This window comes from Callospermophilus lateralis, chromosome 6 (assembly GCF_048772815.1).
Source record: "Callospermophilus lateralis isolate mCalLat2 chromosome 6, mCalLat2.hap1, whole genome shotgun sequence".
Classification (NCBI taxonomy): domain Eukaryota; kingdom Metazoa; phylum Chordata; class Mammalia; order Rodentia; family Sciuridae; genus Callospermophilus; species Callospermophilus lateralis.
This window is the reverse complement of record NC_135310.1, coordinates 64,144,281-64,163,104: the sequence shown is the minus strand read 5'-3', so window position 1 is coordinate 64,163,104 and position 18,824 is coordinate 64,144,281. Positions and strand designations below refer to the sequence as shown.

The 18,824-nt window shown below is 37.1% G+C and overlaps 1 protein-coding gene across 1 annotated transcript; it reads right to left on the bottom strand.

Annotated features, from left to right (window-relative positions):
* Positions 1-661: 661 nt before the first annotated feature.
* Mchr2 (melanin concentrating hormone receptor 2) lies at positions 662-18,311 on the bottom strand. The gene is made up of 5 exons (XM_076859899.1): positions 18,130-18,311; positions 12,743-12,952; positions 7,618-7,812; positions 4,868-4,987; positions 662-953 (listed from the first exon to the last, which is right to left on the bottom strand). Exons 1-5 carry the CDS (start codon positions 18,309-18,311, stop codon positions 662-664), a joined length of 999 nt encoding a protein of 332 aa, XP_076716014.1.
* Between the last annotated feature and the right edge of the window lie 513 nt (positions 18,312-18,824).

Genomic DNA, 18,824 nt, shown 5'->3' with positions numbered 1-18,824 from the left:
CCCATATGAAGCTGACATTTCTAGAGATATTACCAAATGACCAGATTTCAGACCTCACTGTAAGATGGTCCCCTCCTAGGGATTGCAGGGACTCTAATAAATATCTGCCTGAGGGAAAAGGAGAAAAACCTTCTTTACTAATCTGCTGATACTCCCTTTTCCAGGAAATAAAGCTTAATTTCCAAATTTCCCACTACTCCTTTGAGGTTGGGTTATGCTTAGGGACTCACTTCCTATGAACAGAATAGAGAAAAGCATAGATAGTAATTTCACAGTGTAGAATCCCACTTATAGTGTGAATGGTAAGGCCAGGTCCTTGGTGAGGTTGGAGCTGATGGTCATGGATGGCCATTTTTATCAGTGACTGGTTTATGACATGTGAAATAACGTACATAACCACAGAGCTTGGGTATTAATATATCCCACTCCCTAAGCTCCCAAACAAATCAACACTTATATCTTGCTAAACTGAGCATATTAAACTCATTGCATCAAATTGCTATACTGCCGTTCCATGAGGCTAAGCATCACAAGTACACAAAAAGAAGGCGGGTACCAGCACCCCAGTTTGCCTGTACTTTTAAATATCAATATCATAGACAAACCTATTTAGGCTCTTGATGATCCAAGTATGCCCCTAAAAGCTTGATTTCAGTATAGTTTAAATATTGTTGATTTCCCTTTGAGTCACCCTCCTTGGAACTTGAGGCAGACGTTTCCGGAAATTTCCACTCAACATTATGTAGAGAAAAGGGTTAATGCTGCTGCCAGCATAGCTGAGGCAGATGGAGAGGTAGTAGACTACGTAGAAGGCCGTGGTGGGCTGCTCTATCTGTAAGTTCACCAGCTGTATCACGTGGTAGGGGGCAGCACTTAGGATGAAGACTGCCACCAGTACCAGCACCATCTTTGTCAGCTTCATTGCTCTCTGCTTTGGGACACTGGGATTGTAACTGCCAAAGAGACATTCAGTTAGAACATGAACAGTCAGAGGAATTAAGGGATAACAATTCTCTAGAACTTTCTGGACAGTTCATAATGTCTTTGTAGTGAAATATGAAGCTCATTTTTATATTCCTACTTCAGAGTATTGTGCAAAGATATATATATATATTTTTCATTACTGTTAAAAACTTACCAAAGTTTCTAAAGTTGGACCATTTTGAGAAAAAAATAAATAAATAGCACTGAATGATACAACTCAATGTTTGAAATGAGCATACCTGAGTCCATAGTGATAGAAACATATGCTTAAATAAAATGAGAGGAGAAGAGACAAATCTTCTTTACATATCTTTGATAATCCCCTTTCCAGGAGATTGAGCTTAATTCCTAATTTCCCCCTACTCAATTCAATTTGGGCTATGCTTGGGGACTCATTTCTCATGAATAGAGCAGAGAAAGGGGTAAGTAGTAATTTTACAATGGAGAACATTGGCAAACCTACCTCTGTGACTTCTGATATATTGGGATGATTTTCCCCCCAAGTTCATAATTATAGTCTAATCATGATAACAGTATCAGAAAAAACCCCAGAATATGAAACATTCTACAGGATATCTGGCCAGTACTTCTTAAGATTGTCAAAGTCTTGAAAAACAAGGAAAGTATGAGAAAATCCCACAGACCAGAGATCCTGGAAAGATATGACAACTAAATGCAATTGTTAGTCTGGATTGAATCTTGGAAAGAGGACTTTAATGGAAAAACAGGTGAAGTCCCATAAGCATAGGGTTTGGTTGATAATAACATACTATTGCCATTTTTTTTTGTTTTGACAAATATATCATTTAATGTAAGATGTCAACAGAGGGAAAACTGAGTGAGAGGCATACAGGAACTCTTTTACTACCTTTGCTTCTTTTATGTAATTTAAAAAATCATTCTAACAAACAAATATTTTAAATTTCCAAAATTTTATCATGTTTTGTCACATTTAAACATTTAATAATTAATTTCTCTGGGACATGATCAAAGCAGATGAATAAAACTTGGGAACAATATGAAAAAGAGCCAGGAAGCTTAAGATCATTTTAAGATGATGACTCCTCTGCATTTGATCAGAACAGGCACCAAAACTCTTATAATTTCTTACATTTTGAGGCATAAATGGACAGTCTGATCTTTGTTTGATAAGATATTCTTAGCATTTCTGAGGAAAATGTTAAGAGCAACCTAATCTGATTTGGAAAACTCTTCTATAAGAACTCAAACATCCCCTCCAGTAGTCCAGATCTTGACCTTCCACATGATTCCATTGCGACATTCTTATCAACACAATTCCCAGTGACACATTTAGAAACTAATTGTTTTTCTGTATCTGTGGTTGTTTTCCTTTTCTGTTATAACAGACTAGCTTTTAAAATTGTAAGATTCCAAAGAATTTCAAGAAGTTAAGCTAAAATGCTGTGATCCAAGAAGACTTAAACCAAGGGTTGGTCACAAATTTTGATTGATGGGTTAAATTACTTACATATACTTTTCAAAAAAATCTTCTCATTGTTAGATGAAAAGACCTCCCATGTTCTTGGATAGGAAGGATTAACATTGTCAAAATGGCCATACTACCAAAAGTCTTATACAGATTTAATGAGATTCCAATTAAAATCCCAACAACATTCCTCATGGAAATAGAAAAAGCAATCATGAAATTCATTTGAAAAAATAAGAGACTCAGAATAGTCAAAGCAATTCTAAGCAAGAAGAGTGAAGCAGGAGGCATCACAATACCAGACATTATACTATAGAATGCCATGATATTGGCACCAAAACAGACATATAGATCAATGGTATAGAATAGAAGACACACAGACTAACCCACATAAATGCAGTTATCTCATACTAGAAAAAGGCACTGAAAACATACATTTGAGAAAAGAGAGCATATTCAACAAATGACACTGGGTAAACTGGAAGTCCATATGCATCAAAATGAAATTAAATCACTATCCTCATCATGCACAAAACTAAACTCAAAGCAGATCAAGGACCTAGGAATTAGACCAGAGACCTTGCACCAATAGAAGAAAAAGTAGGTCCAAATCTTCATCTTGTCAGAGTAGGTCCTGACTTCCTTAACCAGACTCCTAAAGCACAAGAAATAAATTCAAGAATCAATAAATGGAATAGATTCAAACTAAAAGGCCTCTTCTCAGCAAAGGAAACAATAACGCAAAGAGAGACCTACAGAGTGGGAGAACATCTTTATTACACGCATATCACATAGAACACTAATTTACAGGATATATAAAGAACTCAAAAAGCTAAACACCAAAAAATCAAATAATCCAATCAATAAATGGACTAAGTAATTGAACAGACACTTCTCAGAAGAAGAGATAAAATCAATCAACAAATATATGAAAAAATGTTCAACATTTCTAGCAATTAGAGAAATGCAAATAAAAACTAAGATTTCATCTCACTCCAGTCAGAATGGCAGTTATCAAGAAAGTAAACAAGTGTTGGCAAAGATGTGGGGGAAAATGTACAGACATACATTGCTGGTGGCACTGCAATTGATGCAACCACTCTGGAAAGCAGTATGGAGATTCCTTAGACAACTTGGAATGGAACCACCATTTGACCCAGCTACACACTTCTTGGTCTATACCCAAAAGTCTTAAAATCAGCATACTACAGTGACATAGCCATTTATAGCAGCTCAATTCACAATATCTAAACTGTGGAACCAACCAAATGCCTTTCAATAGACGAATGGATAAAGAAAATGTGGTATATATACACAATAAAATATTACTCAGCATTAAAAGAGAATAAAATTATGGCATTTGCAGGTAAATGGATGGAGTTGGAGAATATCATGCTAAGCAAAGTAAGCCAGGCCCCAAAAACCACGGGCCAAATGTTCTCTCTGATAAGTAGATGCTGATCCATAGGGGAGGGGGGCATGGGAAGAATGGAGGAACTTTGGGTTGGACAAAGGGGAGGATGGTAGAAGAGGGGGTAGGAAAGATGGTGGAATAAGGACATCATTACCCTAGGTACATGTATGATGGCACAAATGGCGCTACTTTAGATTGTGTATAACCAGAGAAATGAAAAGTTGTGCTCCATTTGTGTACAATGAAATGAAATGCATTCTGGTGTCATATATGACTAATTAGAAATTTAAAAAAATGTTAAAAATGTCTTTCCATTATTAACATTTGGTGTGCAGGGAAACCCAGCAATCTTGCCTTTCCAAAAAACAAAAAACAAACAAACAAAACAAAACAACAACAACAAAACCCCAAGCAACAACAAACAAACACCAAAATCTTCACAAAAGATGAAGTTTAATTTTTTTACCCAACATGCTGCATAATCACTGACATTCATTTGAACGGGTCAGTATAAATAATTTCAAATTGAATATAATGAAGAGTCTCATGAGTTTATTGTCATTAGGTAAGTCTTTGGTTTTATTTATTTATAATTAATCTCCCTCTAATCTTAGTGACACTCTTCTCTTCTAATTCAAGTATTAATGAAATCCTTTTCTAGTTAAAAAGGTGCACATAGCATCTTAGATATTTACAAATGTATAAAACTGTAAAATATGCAACTAAACCAATTAAATAATGTTGATGACAACTATAAAATTATTCTTTAGAATCTTGAGTTCTAATCACATTTTTATAAGTTACATCAATGATTTTAACATTTATCACGGAAAGATACTCAAACAGCTGTTTTAGAACATGTCTTATTTTCAGAACATGCCTTTAAAACCTATATTAATAATACGTGTATGTCTAAATGTGGTGTATTTCAAGTAATTGTTGCTTAAGGTCCTGTTGACGATATCTTAGCATATCTGAATTGTTCTTTTAACAATTAAAGTGAAAATAAGGCAAATACTTACCATCTAGAATCCTTATTTTGTTGATACATCTCCCAAGTATAGCATAAAATTAAAATATAGCACATTAGAATCAAGGGTAAAGGAAAAAAGAACGTGGTTATTGTCAAATAAAGTGTATACCTGTAAAAGAGAGAGAGAAAACTATTACTGTTATATTCACTGTAATAGGCATTGACTTTTGTAGTTTATGAGGTACAAATCTCTGATTTTTCAGGGTACAGGATAAAAGTCCCTGGGGAGGAGGTAAGAATCTTTGGGTACATTCTCAAAGAGAAGTCCTGCTGTTGATTGTTCACTGACAAGATTCTCTAACCAAGCCCAGGCTCAACTGTACTGAGAGCAGAACAGAGGCTATTCATTATTATTATCTTTACTATTAACATGATCAGGTAACAGCAGATAGCATTATACGGTAGGTAGGCACTGGTCTAAATTCTTTGAATATTTTAACACACTGAATCTGTGCAACACCCTAAGTATCATGCCTTTAGTATCCTCATGTGACAAGAAAAAACACTGAGGCACAGAAGGGATAAGGGACTTGTCCAAGGTTACCCAGCTCATAAGTGGCTGAGATGGCATTTGAACCTAGGCAAGCTGTTGGACTCCAGAGTCTTTGCTAATAACCTTCTCCCCATGGGGAGAAGACCCTGTTGTAAAAATCAGGCAGTCTTTCCTCTCTGGTCTTCCAGGGAGAATTCTCAGGTATGCCAGCTCCATTCTTGTACAGATCCAAGTGTCCTCTTTCCTGGCAGGACTCTGCCTTGGTGAAAGGAGCAGGCCCAGATTGGTGGAAAGGTGTCAGAGAATACAACCATCACAGGGACCCTGAATATAGCACAGGAGGTTTAGTCTTAGTGCACCTTAAGGACTTGATTCTGGGGGAACGACAGAGGCTACACCCCTGTGATAACCACTGACAAATAGCAGAAGCAGAAACAGCTGTTGGTGAAAATAAGCTAACCTTTTTTTTTTTTTTTTTTTTCTATTTCTTTGACACAGACCAAAATCAAAGGTGAGTTATAGGGCTGGGATTGTGGCTCAGTGGTAGAGTGCTCGCTTAGCACGTACTAAGGCCCTGGGTTCGATCCTCAGCACCACATAAAAATAAATAAAGATATTGTATCCAACTGCAACTAAAAAAATAAATATTAAAAAAAAAAGGTGAGCATAGCCTGAGGCTCACTATGTGAATGTGCTCTCCTTCTAAGGAGACAGGACTGTGTTACTCTCAGTCCTAGTGATTAAAATATCATTTCACCTTTCATTTGGTTGATGTTTTATGTCTGTGAGGGCAATAAATGCTGGTGGGAGAAATAACAAATAATCAATGGTACATATTACATTGTTATAGACTGAATATTATGTTCCCTCCAAATTTGTATGTTGAAAGCCTAACCCTCAATGTGATAGGAGGGGTGTTAGAAGCGGGGTCTTTGGTAGGTAATAAGTGTAATCAGTGCCCTTTTAAGGAGAGACCCTTGAGGAATAAGGAGAGGTTAGAAGGAGAGGTTGACATGTGAGGATAGAAGGAGAGATTGACAATTGCAACCCAGAAGAGAGCCCTCACCAGAACCTAGCAACTGACCATGATAGCACCTTGATCTTGGACTTCCAGCTTCCAGAACAGTGAGAGATAAATTTCTTTTGTTTACAAACTATGTAGTCTATGATAATTTATTATAGCATTTATTATAGTTACATACAGTTTTTTTTTAAAAGGCATTTGTGGCTTCTAATTCTCTCAGGCTACGTCTACATAATGCAGAAATGATTTATCCACTTGAGAGCTGATGGAGTGGGAAAAGGAATCAGCCAGAGTGACTTGAGAGAATGCATATAAGATACCTACTCAGGATGTGCTCAAAAAATTCAGTTGTAGACTCTAGTGTTATGTTCCAAGTTTTAAGTAGAAAATTTTTGACTTAATTTTTTTCTTTTCAAATTAAGACATAAAAATGGCTGATTAGTTGTTATATTACTTTCCCAGGGATTCTGTAACAAATTACCACAATCCGGGTGTCTTAAAATAATAGACATTCGTTCACAGTTCTGGAATCCAAACGTCTGAAATGAAGTTGTTGGTATGACTGGGTCTTTTTGGAGAAGCTGAAGGAGAATTTGCTCCATGCCTTTTTTCCCTCGATTCTGGTGATTCCTATTAATCCTCGGTGTTCCTTGGCTCAAAAACATTTAATTGCAAATTCTGCCTCTGCCTCTTCAAATTTCCCCCTCCTCAGCCATTGGATTTAAGAATCACCCTAATCCAGTATAGTCTCAGACTAACTTGATTACATCTGCAAGGACTCTGTTTCCAAATAAGGTTACACTCACAGGAACAGTGGGTTAGAACTTGAATAAATCTTTATGGGTGTCACAATTCAAGCAAACTACATTGCACATTGGTGGGGTTTAAGTCTGGGTACCTCTTAGAGCCTTTTGGAAATTCATCTTCTCCCTTGATTGCTAAATTCCTGCTATGTTTGCTCCCATGGATTTTTAAATACATATTTAAATATATTTGTGTCTACTGAGGTTACATGATTAAATTCAAAATCTTTTTCTAAAGGTTATCCTCTCTTTCAAATCAAACTATCACCTGGATTGTGTAAAGGAGAAAACTAAGCAGAGAGACTGGTGAGAAGAGGGTCCCTGAGGACACTCTTTAAGCCTGCTCATGTGTTGACAAGGAGGATGGAGTACTTCACAACTTAATTCAACTCTATTTTTCTTATGTTTTAACAACTTACCAGAGTACATCGTCAGGGGATGTTAAATCAAAAGCACAACTCTCAACACCATCTTTAAATTTGATGACCTTCGAGTAGACCCAGACAGGCAACGCCAGAATAAAGGAAGCTGCCCAAAGGCCCAAATTGATGTGGATGGTCTTGTACCTTGTTCTCCAACTCGTTAGTCGAAATGGTTGGACAAGGGCCAAGTACCTGCAAAGCCAGTTAAGAAGGGTTTGGGAACAATCAATAAAAACACTGAGCTCCAAGGATGAATGGTTCATGACAAGAGTAAATTATTAGTATTATTATCCTCCCTGAAGCACACCTCTATCATGGCAAAAAGAAAGTTATATTTTTTAAGAGCTTGCTGATACCTGTAGAGAAAACAACTCTTGACCCTGCAAGTCTGAATAAACCACTCACTGAAATAGCTGTCACTTCCACGAATACACTGATAATGGTAAAATTCCTCAGTGCAAAATTTTTCTTTGCAAAGGTGCTTTCCTTGTAAAAGGAGGCTCTGGAAAACAGTGTCTTGGAATAAGGATTTCCTTCAGGAGGAAATGATCCTCTTCCCAGTAGGACTGATTGACATGAGGGCAGGAAGGAGGAAAGCGTGGGGGCTGATGGGAGAATTCCCCAGCAGGATGGCTTTACAGTAGGTCCCCCAGCTCTTGGAGATTTGCTTCACAGAAATCACAGTGAGGATGAACAAACCCGACTAGTGTAGGCAATGCAGATTCCTCCAGGAATTTAGGCTAGAGGCCAGAGGGAGGAAATGGATCAATTTCACGGGGAAGGGTTTTCTTTTTCTTTCATTTTAGATCAAGGGGGTAAAAAAAAGAATGATCGTTAATCAAACTTGAAATCCTGACATATCAAATACATTTGGTCCTCCAGAAAATCCAAGAATTTTTCAGAGCTAAGTGAAAGCTAAAGGGATAAAAAAGAGCTGCAATTCAGAAGGAAGGCCATTTGAAAAAGCAGTTTGCTGGGGCTGGGAGAGTAGTTGAAGGTAGTACTAGCAGAAATTAAACAAATGTAAAAAATATTTTTGTTGGTCATCCTTCAATGGCTTTGTTGCCTTCAGATAAAATTCAGAATCCTTACTATGACCCACAAGCTCTTTCTCCACCTAGCCTGCCTGCCACCTGGGCTGCTTACTTATGCCAGGGTCTCTCTTGTCTTTGGTCTGAGATTTCTGTTACTATAACAAATACCTATGATAGTCAACTTATAAAGATAAAAAGTTTATTTGGGTTCATGGCTTCAGGGGTTCTAATATGTGGGTGGTTGACTCAATTGCTTTGGGCCTGTTGCAAGGCAGCACATCATGGTATAAAGCACCTAGTATATTGAGATTGCTCACTTCATGGCCCAGAGGAGAAAGAAAAAGGAAGAGACCAGAGTTCCACAACCCTTTTTGAGGACATATCACCAATAACTTAAGACCTCCTAGTAGGTACCATATCTTAAAGATTAGACCATCTTCCACTAGAACCAATCTAGGGACCAATCCTTTAACACAAGGAACTTTGGGGGACATTCCAGATCCAAATTAGAGCAATTTCATTCAAGTTGTTCTCCCTTTCAGGGCCCAGCATACACTATTCTACCTGCCTGGTGGGCTCTGCATTTACTTCCTCCTACTCTCTTTGAGTGCTTTTCTCTCAAAGAAGACTTTCTGACTACTCACTTTATACAAGAGCCTATGAGTATCATTGCACATCACCGGAGAACTCTACTTTTCCTTCCTAGGATGTATCATTGTGTGGAAACAAACATTCACCCAAGTGATTCTACACTTAATGCCTGTCTCACTGCTGGAACATAAGTCCTATGAGGGCAGGAATCTTGATTACTAGTTTAAGTCCACAGTATACCCTGTATCTGGAATACTTATCAGAAATTTTTGTTGAATGAATAAGGGATTGTAGCTCCTACTCACTATCTTTAGATGTTCTAAAGAATTTACTTACAAAAGTAGTAACTAATGAAAGTCTAGGTAGCTTTTATCTGGAGGCAAATATTTTTTTAAAATTTTTTTTATTAGTGAATTATACATAACAGTGGGGTTCCTTTTTATATAATAATACATGCATGGAATATAATTTGCTCCATTTCAGGCTCTAGTGCTTCCTCTTTACTTTCTCCCTCCCCCTATCCCTTTCCCCTACTCTACTGATCTTCTTTTTATTTATCTATTTATCTATTTATTTATTTATTTATTTGTTGCTTTCTAGATATACGTTAAGGTGGAATTCACTGTGGTATATTTATGTATGTACATATCATAATTTTGTCAATTTCATTCTGAATTTTCTCCCTTTTCCTGCCCCTCTTCTCGCCCCTTCAATTCTCTTTCTCTACTCCACTGATCTTCCCTCTATTTTTGTGGGATATGCCCTTTTCTTTTCCCCAATTACTTTGTTATAGCTTCTGCATGAAAAAAAAATTTGACCCTTGACTTTCTGAGTCTTCCACATAACATGATGTTCCCAGAGCTATCCACTTACCAACAAATGCCATAATTTCATTTTTCTTCATGTCTGAGTAAAATTCCATTGTGAATATATACCACATTTGCTTTATCCATTCACTTGTGGATGGGAACCTGGGCTGGTTCCATATTTTGCCTATGGTTAGTTGCACTGTTATAAATAGATGTGCCTGTATCTCTAGAGTATGCTGATTTTAGTTCTTTGGAATAAATACTGAGGAGTGGGATAGTTGGGTTATATATATGGTATTCTATTCCTAGTCTTTTGAGACATCTCTGTACTGCTTTCCAGAGTGGATGTACTAATCTGAAGTCCCACCAATATGTATGAGTGTACCTTTCCCCACCACATCCTTGCCAACATGTATTATTATTTGTATTCTTGATGATTGGAGGAGACATAAAATATCTTTATTATTTTGAATGTTTGTATTTTTGTATGTATGGAGGTAGGAGCCCACTATTAAATATTCTATAAACTTAGAGTTATTACTAATCAGAGAAATGGAAATAAAGTTATTGGAAATACTTGAAATATATGATATATTAAAGTGACAGTTAAAATGACTTAAATATACAAACAATAAAGGATATTGATGGCAACAACATTTGATTATGGCCTTACAAAGAAAAACCCCATCACTCTTTTACAAAATTGTAGATATGATTGAATTTTTATAAATTTAGTAGGGTTGGAACTATAAGAAATGCCAGGAAACATTTGTTTCTTGCCACTTGATCAGCAGAAAGAAAAATTGGAATGACTTAACTATGAAGTAAAATTTTAGCATCCTGATTAAAAAAAAAAACAGAAAGAAAATGGTATATTCAATTGTACAAAACAAATGCATGTGCACACATACTTCCCCCCTCCCCCCACTCCCAGGCTCACACATCTGTAAACATTAGAAACAGAAAATTACAGGACGAACTTCCTCTTAAAAAAAAAAAAAAGCCAGTTTCTTTTGCATCCAGGATGTGGATGTGAAGAGGCTTTTATTGTTATCCAAGAATGGGATTATCATTGGTAAATCCTATGCATCAGGTTGCTTTTCTACAGTGGGTTTGGCCTGTTCAGGGAATTCTCTCTGGTGTTGTGACACTGTCAAGCTATGGGCTTTTCTCAAGTCATAGTCAGTATTGGTTGCATTTGCTGAATAACAAGATCTACACAGTACAATATTTTTAAAATGTGGTGTTAATTATAAATTGAAAGGCACGCTCTGTGTTTTGAGAACTCTTTTTACTGAAAAGTGGCAGGACACAAAAATGCATAAAATGTTACCGTCATTACTCATTTTGTCAGAGCAAATGATTTATGTGAACCTTACCATTCTGTTGTTTAATCCATTTGAAGAACTTTCTATCACTTCTCTATCCCAAAAGGTCCACTTGGAAGGGTGAAAGAGGCAGAGCTCAAGAAGAAGTCCTGGATGGACTCAAGGAAATTAACACACTCTTCAGGACTGACATTCATTCATTCATTCATCAATATTTTTTGAGCATCTCTATGCCACGGACATTTGGGATTTTTAGTGGACAAAGACTCTGCCTTTGTGGAATCTACAGTGGAGGGGCAAGAGAGGCTAGACAATAAACAGCACACACATATGTAAATGCACAAATTATGTGAGATATTTGAAGCAAGGGAAAAAGAAAAGGTAGATCAGAGCAAGGAGGATCAAGTGTGCTCAGTTGGGGTGGGAAGAAAAAGACAGATGCAAATGTTGAGTGTGTTGTTTTGTAGACAGCACACTGCTGCTGTGCGTATTATTGCTGTCTTTATGTCTCCATATGGAGAGAGCTGCTTGGATGTCGTGCAGGATCATGGTATCTGGATGATGCAGGACAATTTTAGCGTGCGTGCTTTTTAGAGAGGACAGTAGTGAGATAATTACAAATGACTTGCTATTTCTAAAGTCAGATGGTCTGGGCCTGAACTGGACTCCACTATTCATTGATTCCACAAGTACTCACCATCACCATTATCTTCTCAAATGAGATTAGCTTATGTGGTTGGTGAAAAGGTATGTGGTACCATAGCAGGGCACAGGGGAATACATTTCTTTTTTGTGATGTAAAATGGCAGCATTTGCATTAACCAAACATAAGTGTTGTGTAAAAGATGGTTTGCCTGCTGCTAGGTGGTAAGATGCATGTGAGACAGTGAACATACCAGAAATAGCCCTGGACAGCAATTGAGGAAACCTACTTAAATGCTCAGTTCTGCCACTAACTCTCTATGTGCCCCCAGCATATCCCCTAATCACTCTGGGCCTCAGTTCAGAAAAATCTGATTTATTGCAAAAAAGTTGGTTAGCGGAGGAGAGTTCATTTTGGTTTCTAATATTTCATGATTTTTTGGATCTTTTTTCTTGCAGTGAATTGCAAATAAAACTGAGATCAAAAAGAAAGATTAGAAAAACAGAGATTTTAGTGTTTTACATTTTTCCATTAAAAAAGACTTCCGTTAAAGTTGAAAAAAATATTCCTAAGTCAGCAGTCTTACAATGAAGCAAACAAAGGAAGAGGAACTTTGGTGTTATAAATGAACATTGATGTTGCTTAAATTGGAATGACCTTGGGGAAGCATAGGTGTCCCTGAATTGTACTGATGTATTTCAGAGTCTCTTCACTTACCTGTCCACACTCATTACAGTCATGATGGCACTGCAGGCAAACTGGTTGCAGGTGTCCAGGGCCGTGATGGTAGTACAGAGAGGCCCCCCGAACACCCACTCTCCTCCTTGGGCCCACTGGTGAATAAGAAAAGGCATTCCAATAATGTGAACTAAATCAGCCACAGCCAGGTTGCAAATATAAATGTCAGGGATTGTTTTTTTCCTTGACCTGAAAAAATAAAAAATGGAAGGAGATTTAGGATGAACATTGAAAGTGTATAACTTCTTCAACCTATGCCACTTTTCACAAAATTTTGATTGCCCTAATGAATTTTAAAAGTTAAAGGAAAATGGACACAAATGCACAAGGAATGCCTATAGTCTTATGTATACTTAAACATTTTGAACTATTTATCTGATTACTAACTGTAATGTTTTACAAGTACATCCACAAATTCTTTGATATTCCTTCTAATTAGGTGGAGTCTAATTCCCTCTTTTTGAGTGTTGAACTTAATAAATTGCTTCTGTCAATTAGAATATGGTAGAAGAGATGCTGTGTGACATTTGAACTCAGGACACAAAGCACAATGAGGCTTTGTCTTTGCTCTCTCGAATCATTGTCTCTTGAGGGAAGACAGCTGCCAGACGGCTGCCACATTGTAAGGATACTCAGCAACACTGTGGAGAGGTACACATGGGGAGGAACTGAAACCTCCAACAACCAGCTAGCACCAGCTTACCAGCTATGTGAGTGAATTAGATTGTCTAGCCCCAGACAAGCCTTTGATGATTGTGTTCCTGGGGGAGTACTTGACTGCAGCTTAATGAGAGACCCTGGGTTAGAGCAACCAGATAAGTTTCTCTTGGATTCCTGACCCTTGGAAACTATGTGAGATAATAAATATTTATTGATTTGAGCCACTAATTTGGCAACAAATTATACTAACTTTAAGCAAACTCTAAGCAAAACTCAAGCAAAAAGCTTAGTTTTTACTTGTTTCTAGCACCTAAAACAGTGAACAGGAAAAATAAATGGTTTCTATTGTGCAATACATTCTCCTCACCAGAGCTGAGATCACTCTTAGTATTTGAACCATTACTTAGAAATATTCCAGGAGAAATGAATCCAATAGCAAAGACTATGAATGAAGAACCTGAAATACAGACAGCAGAGAGGAATCTGAAATGAGTGAACCGGTAGAATGACTGATTCCCTGCTTGGGGAGCGGGTGAAATCAATGCAATGCTCTCTAGGTGTAGCATACTCACCTGTTGGTGAAAAAGTCTTCTTACAGAAGAAATTTAAATTTAAAATCAGCTCTTCAAGGAACAGTCAACAAAAAATAGATATCATTTTCATCTGGAAGGTGCTGTTCACGAATTCAACAAACATTTCACTGAGCGCCAATAATATGTCAGGCATAATATTGTATTCTGGGCCTACAAAGCTACATTTATAAACTTGGTCACTGAGGAGCTTATAGTGTAGATATGTATAAATGAATGATGGATTACATTACAATTTGATAAGATAAGGTAGAGTCAGGTGCAAAGAGCACTAAGAAGGGATCAAGGCCGGTTTCTTGGCAGAGGTAGCATTTGAATTGAGGACAAATGCTAGGGATGCAGCTCAGCACTACAGCACTTCCCTACCATGTATAACGGCCCGAGTTTGATCTCCAGAACAGAAAAAAAAAAAAAAAAAAAAAAAGAACACATAAGAATGAGCCCTAAGACCATGCCATAATTGCTAGTTAACTTCAGATCCAAAGTTATTACCTTGCTGTTTGGAAGCCAGTGTATGCCTTTATTATTCACTGGTTGCAAATTCTGTAGACTGTGAACTTCATTTCTAAACTGTCAAACTGTGTGAAACATCAGGCAGGGAGAGGCCATATTTTGCCCAGATCTTGGCAATATACACTGTATGAAGAAATTACTGACATTGAGTTCTTACTCAGAAGCCACACTCTAGTCATTGCTGATGCCACTAGAATAGGATGGCTCTTTGCCACAAGAGGTTGGTGGCTAACATCAAAATGACCAAGAGGGAAAAGGTGAAACATGTTTATTATTCCTCTCTTTGAGGAAAGGATCATGTTAACCAAAAGGGCAGGAAGTGACTGTCCTTGGTCTTTTACCTCTTGTCTTCTCCAGGTCATTGGTGGAAGGACATTGAGAGGGGACAGGGAAAGGGACATACATTATGGGTCAGGTAGAAAGAATTCCACACTGAAAAACAGTTGTAAATCCTAGTGTTTAAATTATAATTATTTGCATTTGAATTTGGGTGTAAATCATGAGTGGTTGTTTAGTTCCTAGTTGTGGTAACCAGACCTATGGCCCTGTTCTCCTTTAGTTAGGTACACATCATTTGCTGATAATGAATATGGTAATTCTATTGTGCAGATCATTAACTGGTAATTAAAAAAATAAAGTAAAAGTGCTTATATACAATATTCTATATAGCACAAAGAAATCTGAAGCAATATAAACAACACATTTATGATTGCTTTCTTTTACTGAAAAATAGCAGCATATAAAATTAAAAATAATTAAATAGAAATTACAAAATTCTATCTATATAACTTACATTCTCTTTTTGGGTTTAATTTACTTTCAGATTTTCTGCTGTCGGACTTCATTAGACTTCTGTTTGTTATGACCCAAACATTTGAAATAACAAAACAAAACAAAACATAGACGTGTGATAATTTTGGCTAGCATGATTTCCATATGGTTAACGTAGCCATATCTAATGTTCAATAATTTGAGGAATGATAAAAATAAATCATGATATTTCACAAGAGCACACAAGATATGACACAGCTGTTGCAAATCATTGTTTGGAAGAATATTTAATAAAATGGGAAAATACTTACAATATTATTTCAAAAAATATTGACTGTGTATTGAGCATGACTTCAAATTTATTTTAAATACTTATTTAAAAATTATGAAGGAATAATGTCAAGTAGTCACAGTGATTTATCTATTTGATATATGAATTTTCCTATGCTTTGTAGTTTCTGATTGTTTTTCTTTTATATAAGTCAGAAATAACAATATATACTATGCACTAAATAAGACTAACCGCACATATGTAGGCTGCTCTGCTGGTCCTTCACCTGCTGGTTCTCAAGCCCATTTCCCATCCTTCCTGAGAGCTTTGTTCCCAGCCCCCCTTGCTGACTGGTTGGCCAATAGGAAATGCTAAAGGGTAGGAGGAGAGAAGGAGGTAGGGTGCTCTCTCTCCACTCCATTCCTGACATCTTGAACAGTGGCTGCTTCCCTTCCATGGCTCCAGTTTCTTCTTGCAAGTGTACGCCCTGGATCCCACAGGGACTCCCAAAAGGCAGCCCAGCCTCCTGCGGTCTGTGATGCCACCTTTGCTCTTCCTTCAGTTGCAGGAGAAAGGGAAAGATGGAAAAGAGGCAAGTACAACAGGCAAATAGGAGTGACGAGGAACAGTCCCACATCTCTGGCTATTGGCCTTCTTCTACTCAGCACTATTGCCTCCTTGAGTTTCCAAGACTTTCTTCACTGCCAGTTTCTTTTCCGGATCTTATTATTTGAAACTTCTCCTCCTGTTCCTCCTTCTCTTTTATTTTTTTTTTCAATTGTTTTCAGTGTTTTATATTATTGTTGAACTATTCCACATGTTTAAATCTTACCTTCTTTGCTAGCCTATGAGTTTTTTTAGAGTCAGATGTGGCTGTAACATTTCTTTTCTATTTCTACTATTGATCATCATTCACATCGTTATCCTGGGAACTGATCTTGCTGTTAACTGGTCCTGTGAGGATTCTTCCACTTACAAAAAAAAATACAACAATATCTTTTTAACACTTATTTTTGTTAGGGTGGGGGAAATAGCCTGGAAGGTGACATCATAGTGTCTGGGTCCAGTTGCCAGGACTGCTACTTAATAGCTGTGTGATGTTGGGCAAATTATTTACTCTCCTGAGCCTCTTTCTTCAAACAGGTATAATAGAGGTACTTCATCTTTAAGGATCAAATGAGTTTACAACTGTGAATTTTAGTTTCATATGCTCCACAAAGTTTGTTATAGATATAGGTTAACTTAATGCTGAAAACACCCATTCTATAGTACATCTTATATAACATATAAATATGGGCAAACATTTTAAAAAATGACAGTTATTAGTATGATATTGGTTGATTTTTATTATATAGCATATGATAAAAATTTATCATCTATCATATATCACATGTTTAAAAATTAACATCTTGTATTGATTAAAAATAGTAAAACTTAACTGTGAAAATAATCATTACAGTAAAGATATCAAGTGTGATGGGGCATGTGAAAATACCTATGATGTAGTACACCTTATATAACAAAGAAGCGCAAATATTTTAAAAGTTGACAGTTATAAGTATGAGCAGAGAACACAACAAAAAATTTGACATCTTGTCTTGATTAAAAGTAGTAAAACTTAACTGTGAAAATAATCAATACAGCAAGGATATCAAGAATGATGGGGCACATGTGCATTAATTCTAAACCAATTTTGTCAAGTCCATAGAAAACAAATAACCTGGGGCTGGGATTGTGGCTCAGTGGTAGAGCACTTGCCTCACACGTGTGGGACCCTGGGTTTGATCCTCAGCACCACATGAAAATAAATAACTGAAATAAAGATAATGTGTCCATCTATAATTAAAAAATAAATATTAAAAAAAGAAAACAAATAACCTCTTATTTTTCTCCACATTAAACATTTTGCTCAACTTGAGAGGAAGGAAGAAATGACCTGAAGTGAGGAGGGAGCAGTGGAGCAGAGGCAGGAGGAGGTCCTGGGGAGCAGATGTTCCTCAGTTAGGTCTGTACTGGGATGGTCTACACAGAGGGGAAACATCTCACTGTCTATGCTCCCCGCATCTTCAGATGCCTGGGTGAGTGAAAAAGGATTTCCTTCAGCCAAGACAGGTCACCTTAGGGTAACTCTTATTTCTGGAAAATAAAATAGTTGTGTTGCTACTTTGGTCTTTTACCCCTGTCGGGGGTAAACCCCTGTCGGGGCTCCACCTCCAATGATTTTGAGTTAATGAGTTTGTGGTGAAACCTCATGTTAGGATTTTTAAAAGCTTCCCAGGTGATTTTAATATGTGTCTGAGATTGAAACTCCTGGCTCTAAAAATTAACTGACCCAGCAGTAAGCATTGGACTAGGTCTTAACTGTTTTGAGATCAGCAACTCAGATATTACTGAATGTATGATGAAAATATCTGCAGAATCTTCTTTAATTATCTTAAGCAAATATTCCCTAAACCTGATTTCATTAAGCAAATCCTACAAGGGAAGGATTCACTTGATTTATTTAGAGAGTTTAGAATGTATTCCTCACATTACAGAAGAAAAGAAAAAGAAGTCCTTACCTTATTATTGTGAATGCAATGAGAATGTTGCCGACCAGCCCTGTTAAACAGATAATCCCAATCATGGAAGGAAGGATGACTGTATCCACAATGCTGGGGGCTTCAAAAGCAAACTCTTTATTCCAGGATTTGTTTAAAATTTCAGTAGAGGTGTTCCAAAAGGTTGAGTGAAATGAATTCATTGTTCATGGGCTTCCAGTGTTAAAAGCTGTGAAGTAATATGAGGTGATTTGTTTATTGAGTTTTTCCAGTATAGATTTCCTTTACTTAATTCAAAGAATATTTGTTGGAGCCTCATTTGTACCAAGAGCTCACACAACACAATGTTATTATGGTTTAGATATTAGTGTCCCCTCAAAACTCATGTCTGAGACAATGCAAGAAAATTTAGAGGTGAAATAATTGGGTTATGAGAGTTTAGCCTAATCAGTGCATTAATCCCCTGGTACGGATTAACTGGGTGGTAACTATTTAGGCAGGCAGATTGTGGCTGGAGGAGGTGAGACCCTGGGAGTTCTTATATATTTTGTTCTTGTTGAGTGGAACTCTCTTTTCTGCTTCCTGGTGCCAAGTCCTGAGCTGCTTTCCTCTACTACACACTTCCACCATGATGTTCAGCCTACTCAGTCCCAGAGTTATGGAGCCAGCCATCTATGGACTGACACCTCTGAAACTGTGAGCCCCATATAGACTTT

Coding starts and splice junctions, on each gene's coding strand:
- Mchr2 (XM_076859899.1), bottom strand. CDS start 18,311: ATGAATTCATTTCACTCAACCTTTTGGAACACCTCTACTGAAATTTTA. Junction 12,953..18,129: donor ATTGCATTCACAATAATAAG/GTAAGGACTTCT, acceptor TTATTTTTTCAG/GTCAAGGAAAAAAACAATCC. Junction 954..4,867: donor CAAAATAAGGATTCTAGATG/GTAAGTATTTGC, acceptor TCTCTTTGGCAG/TTACAATCCCAGTGTCCCAA.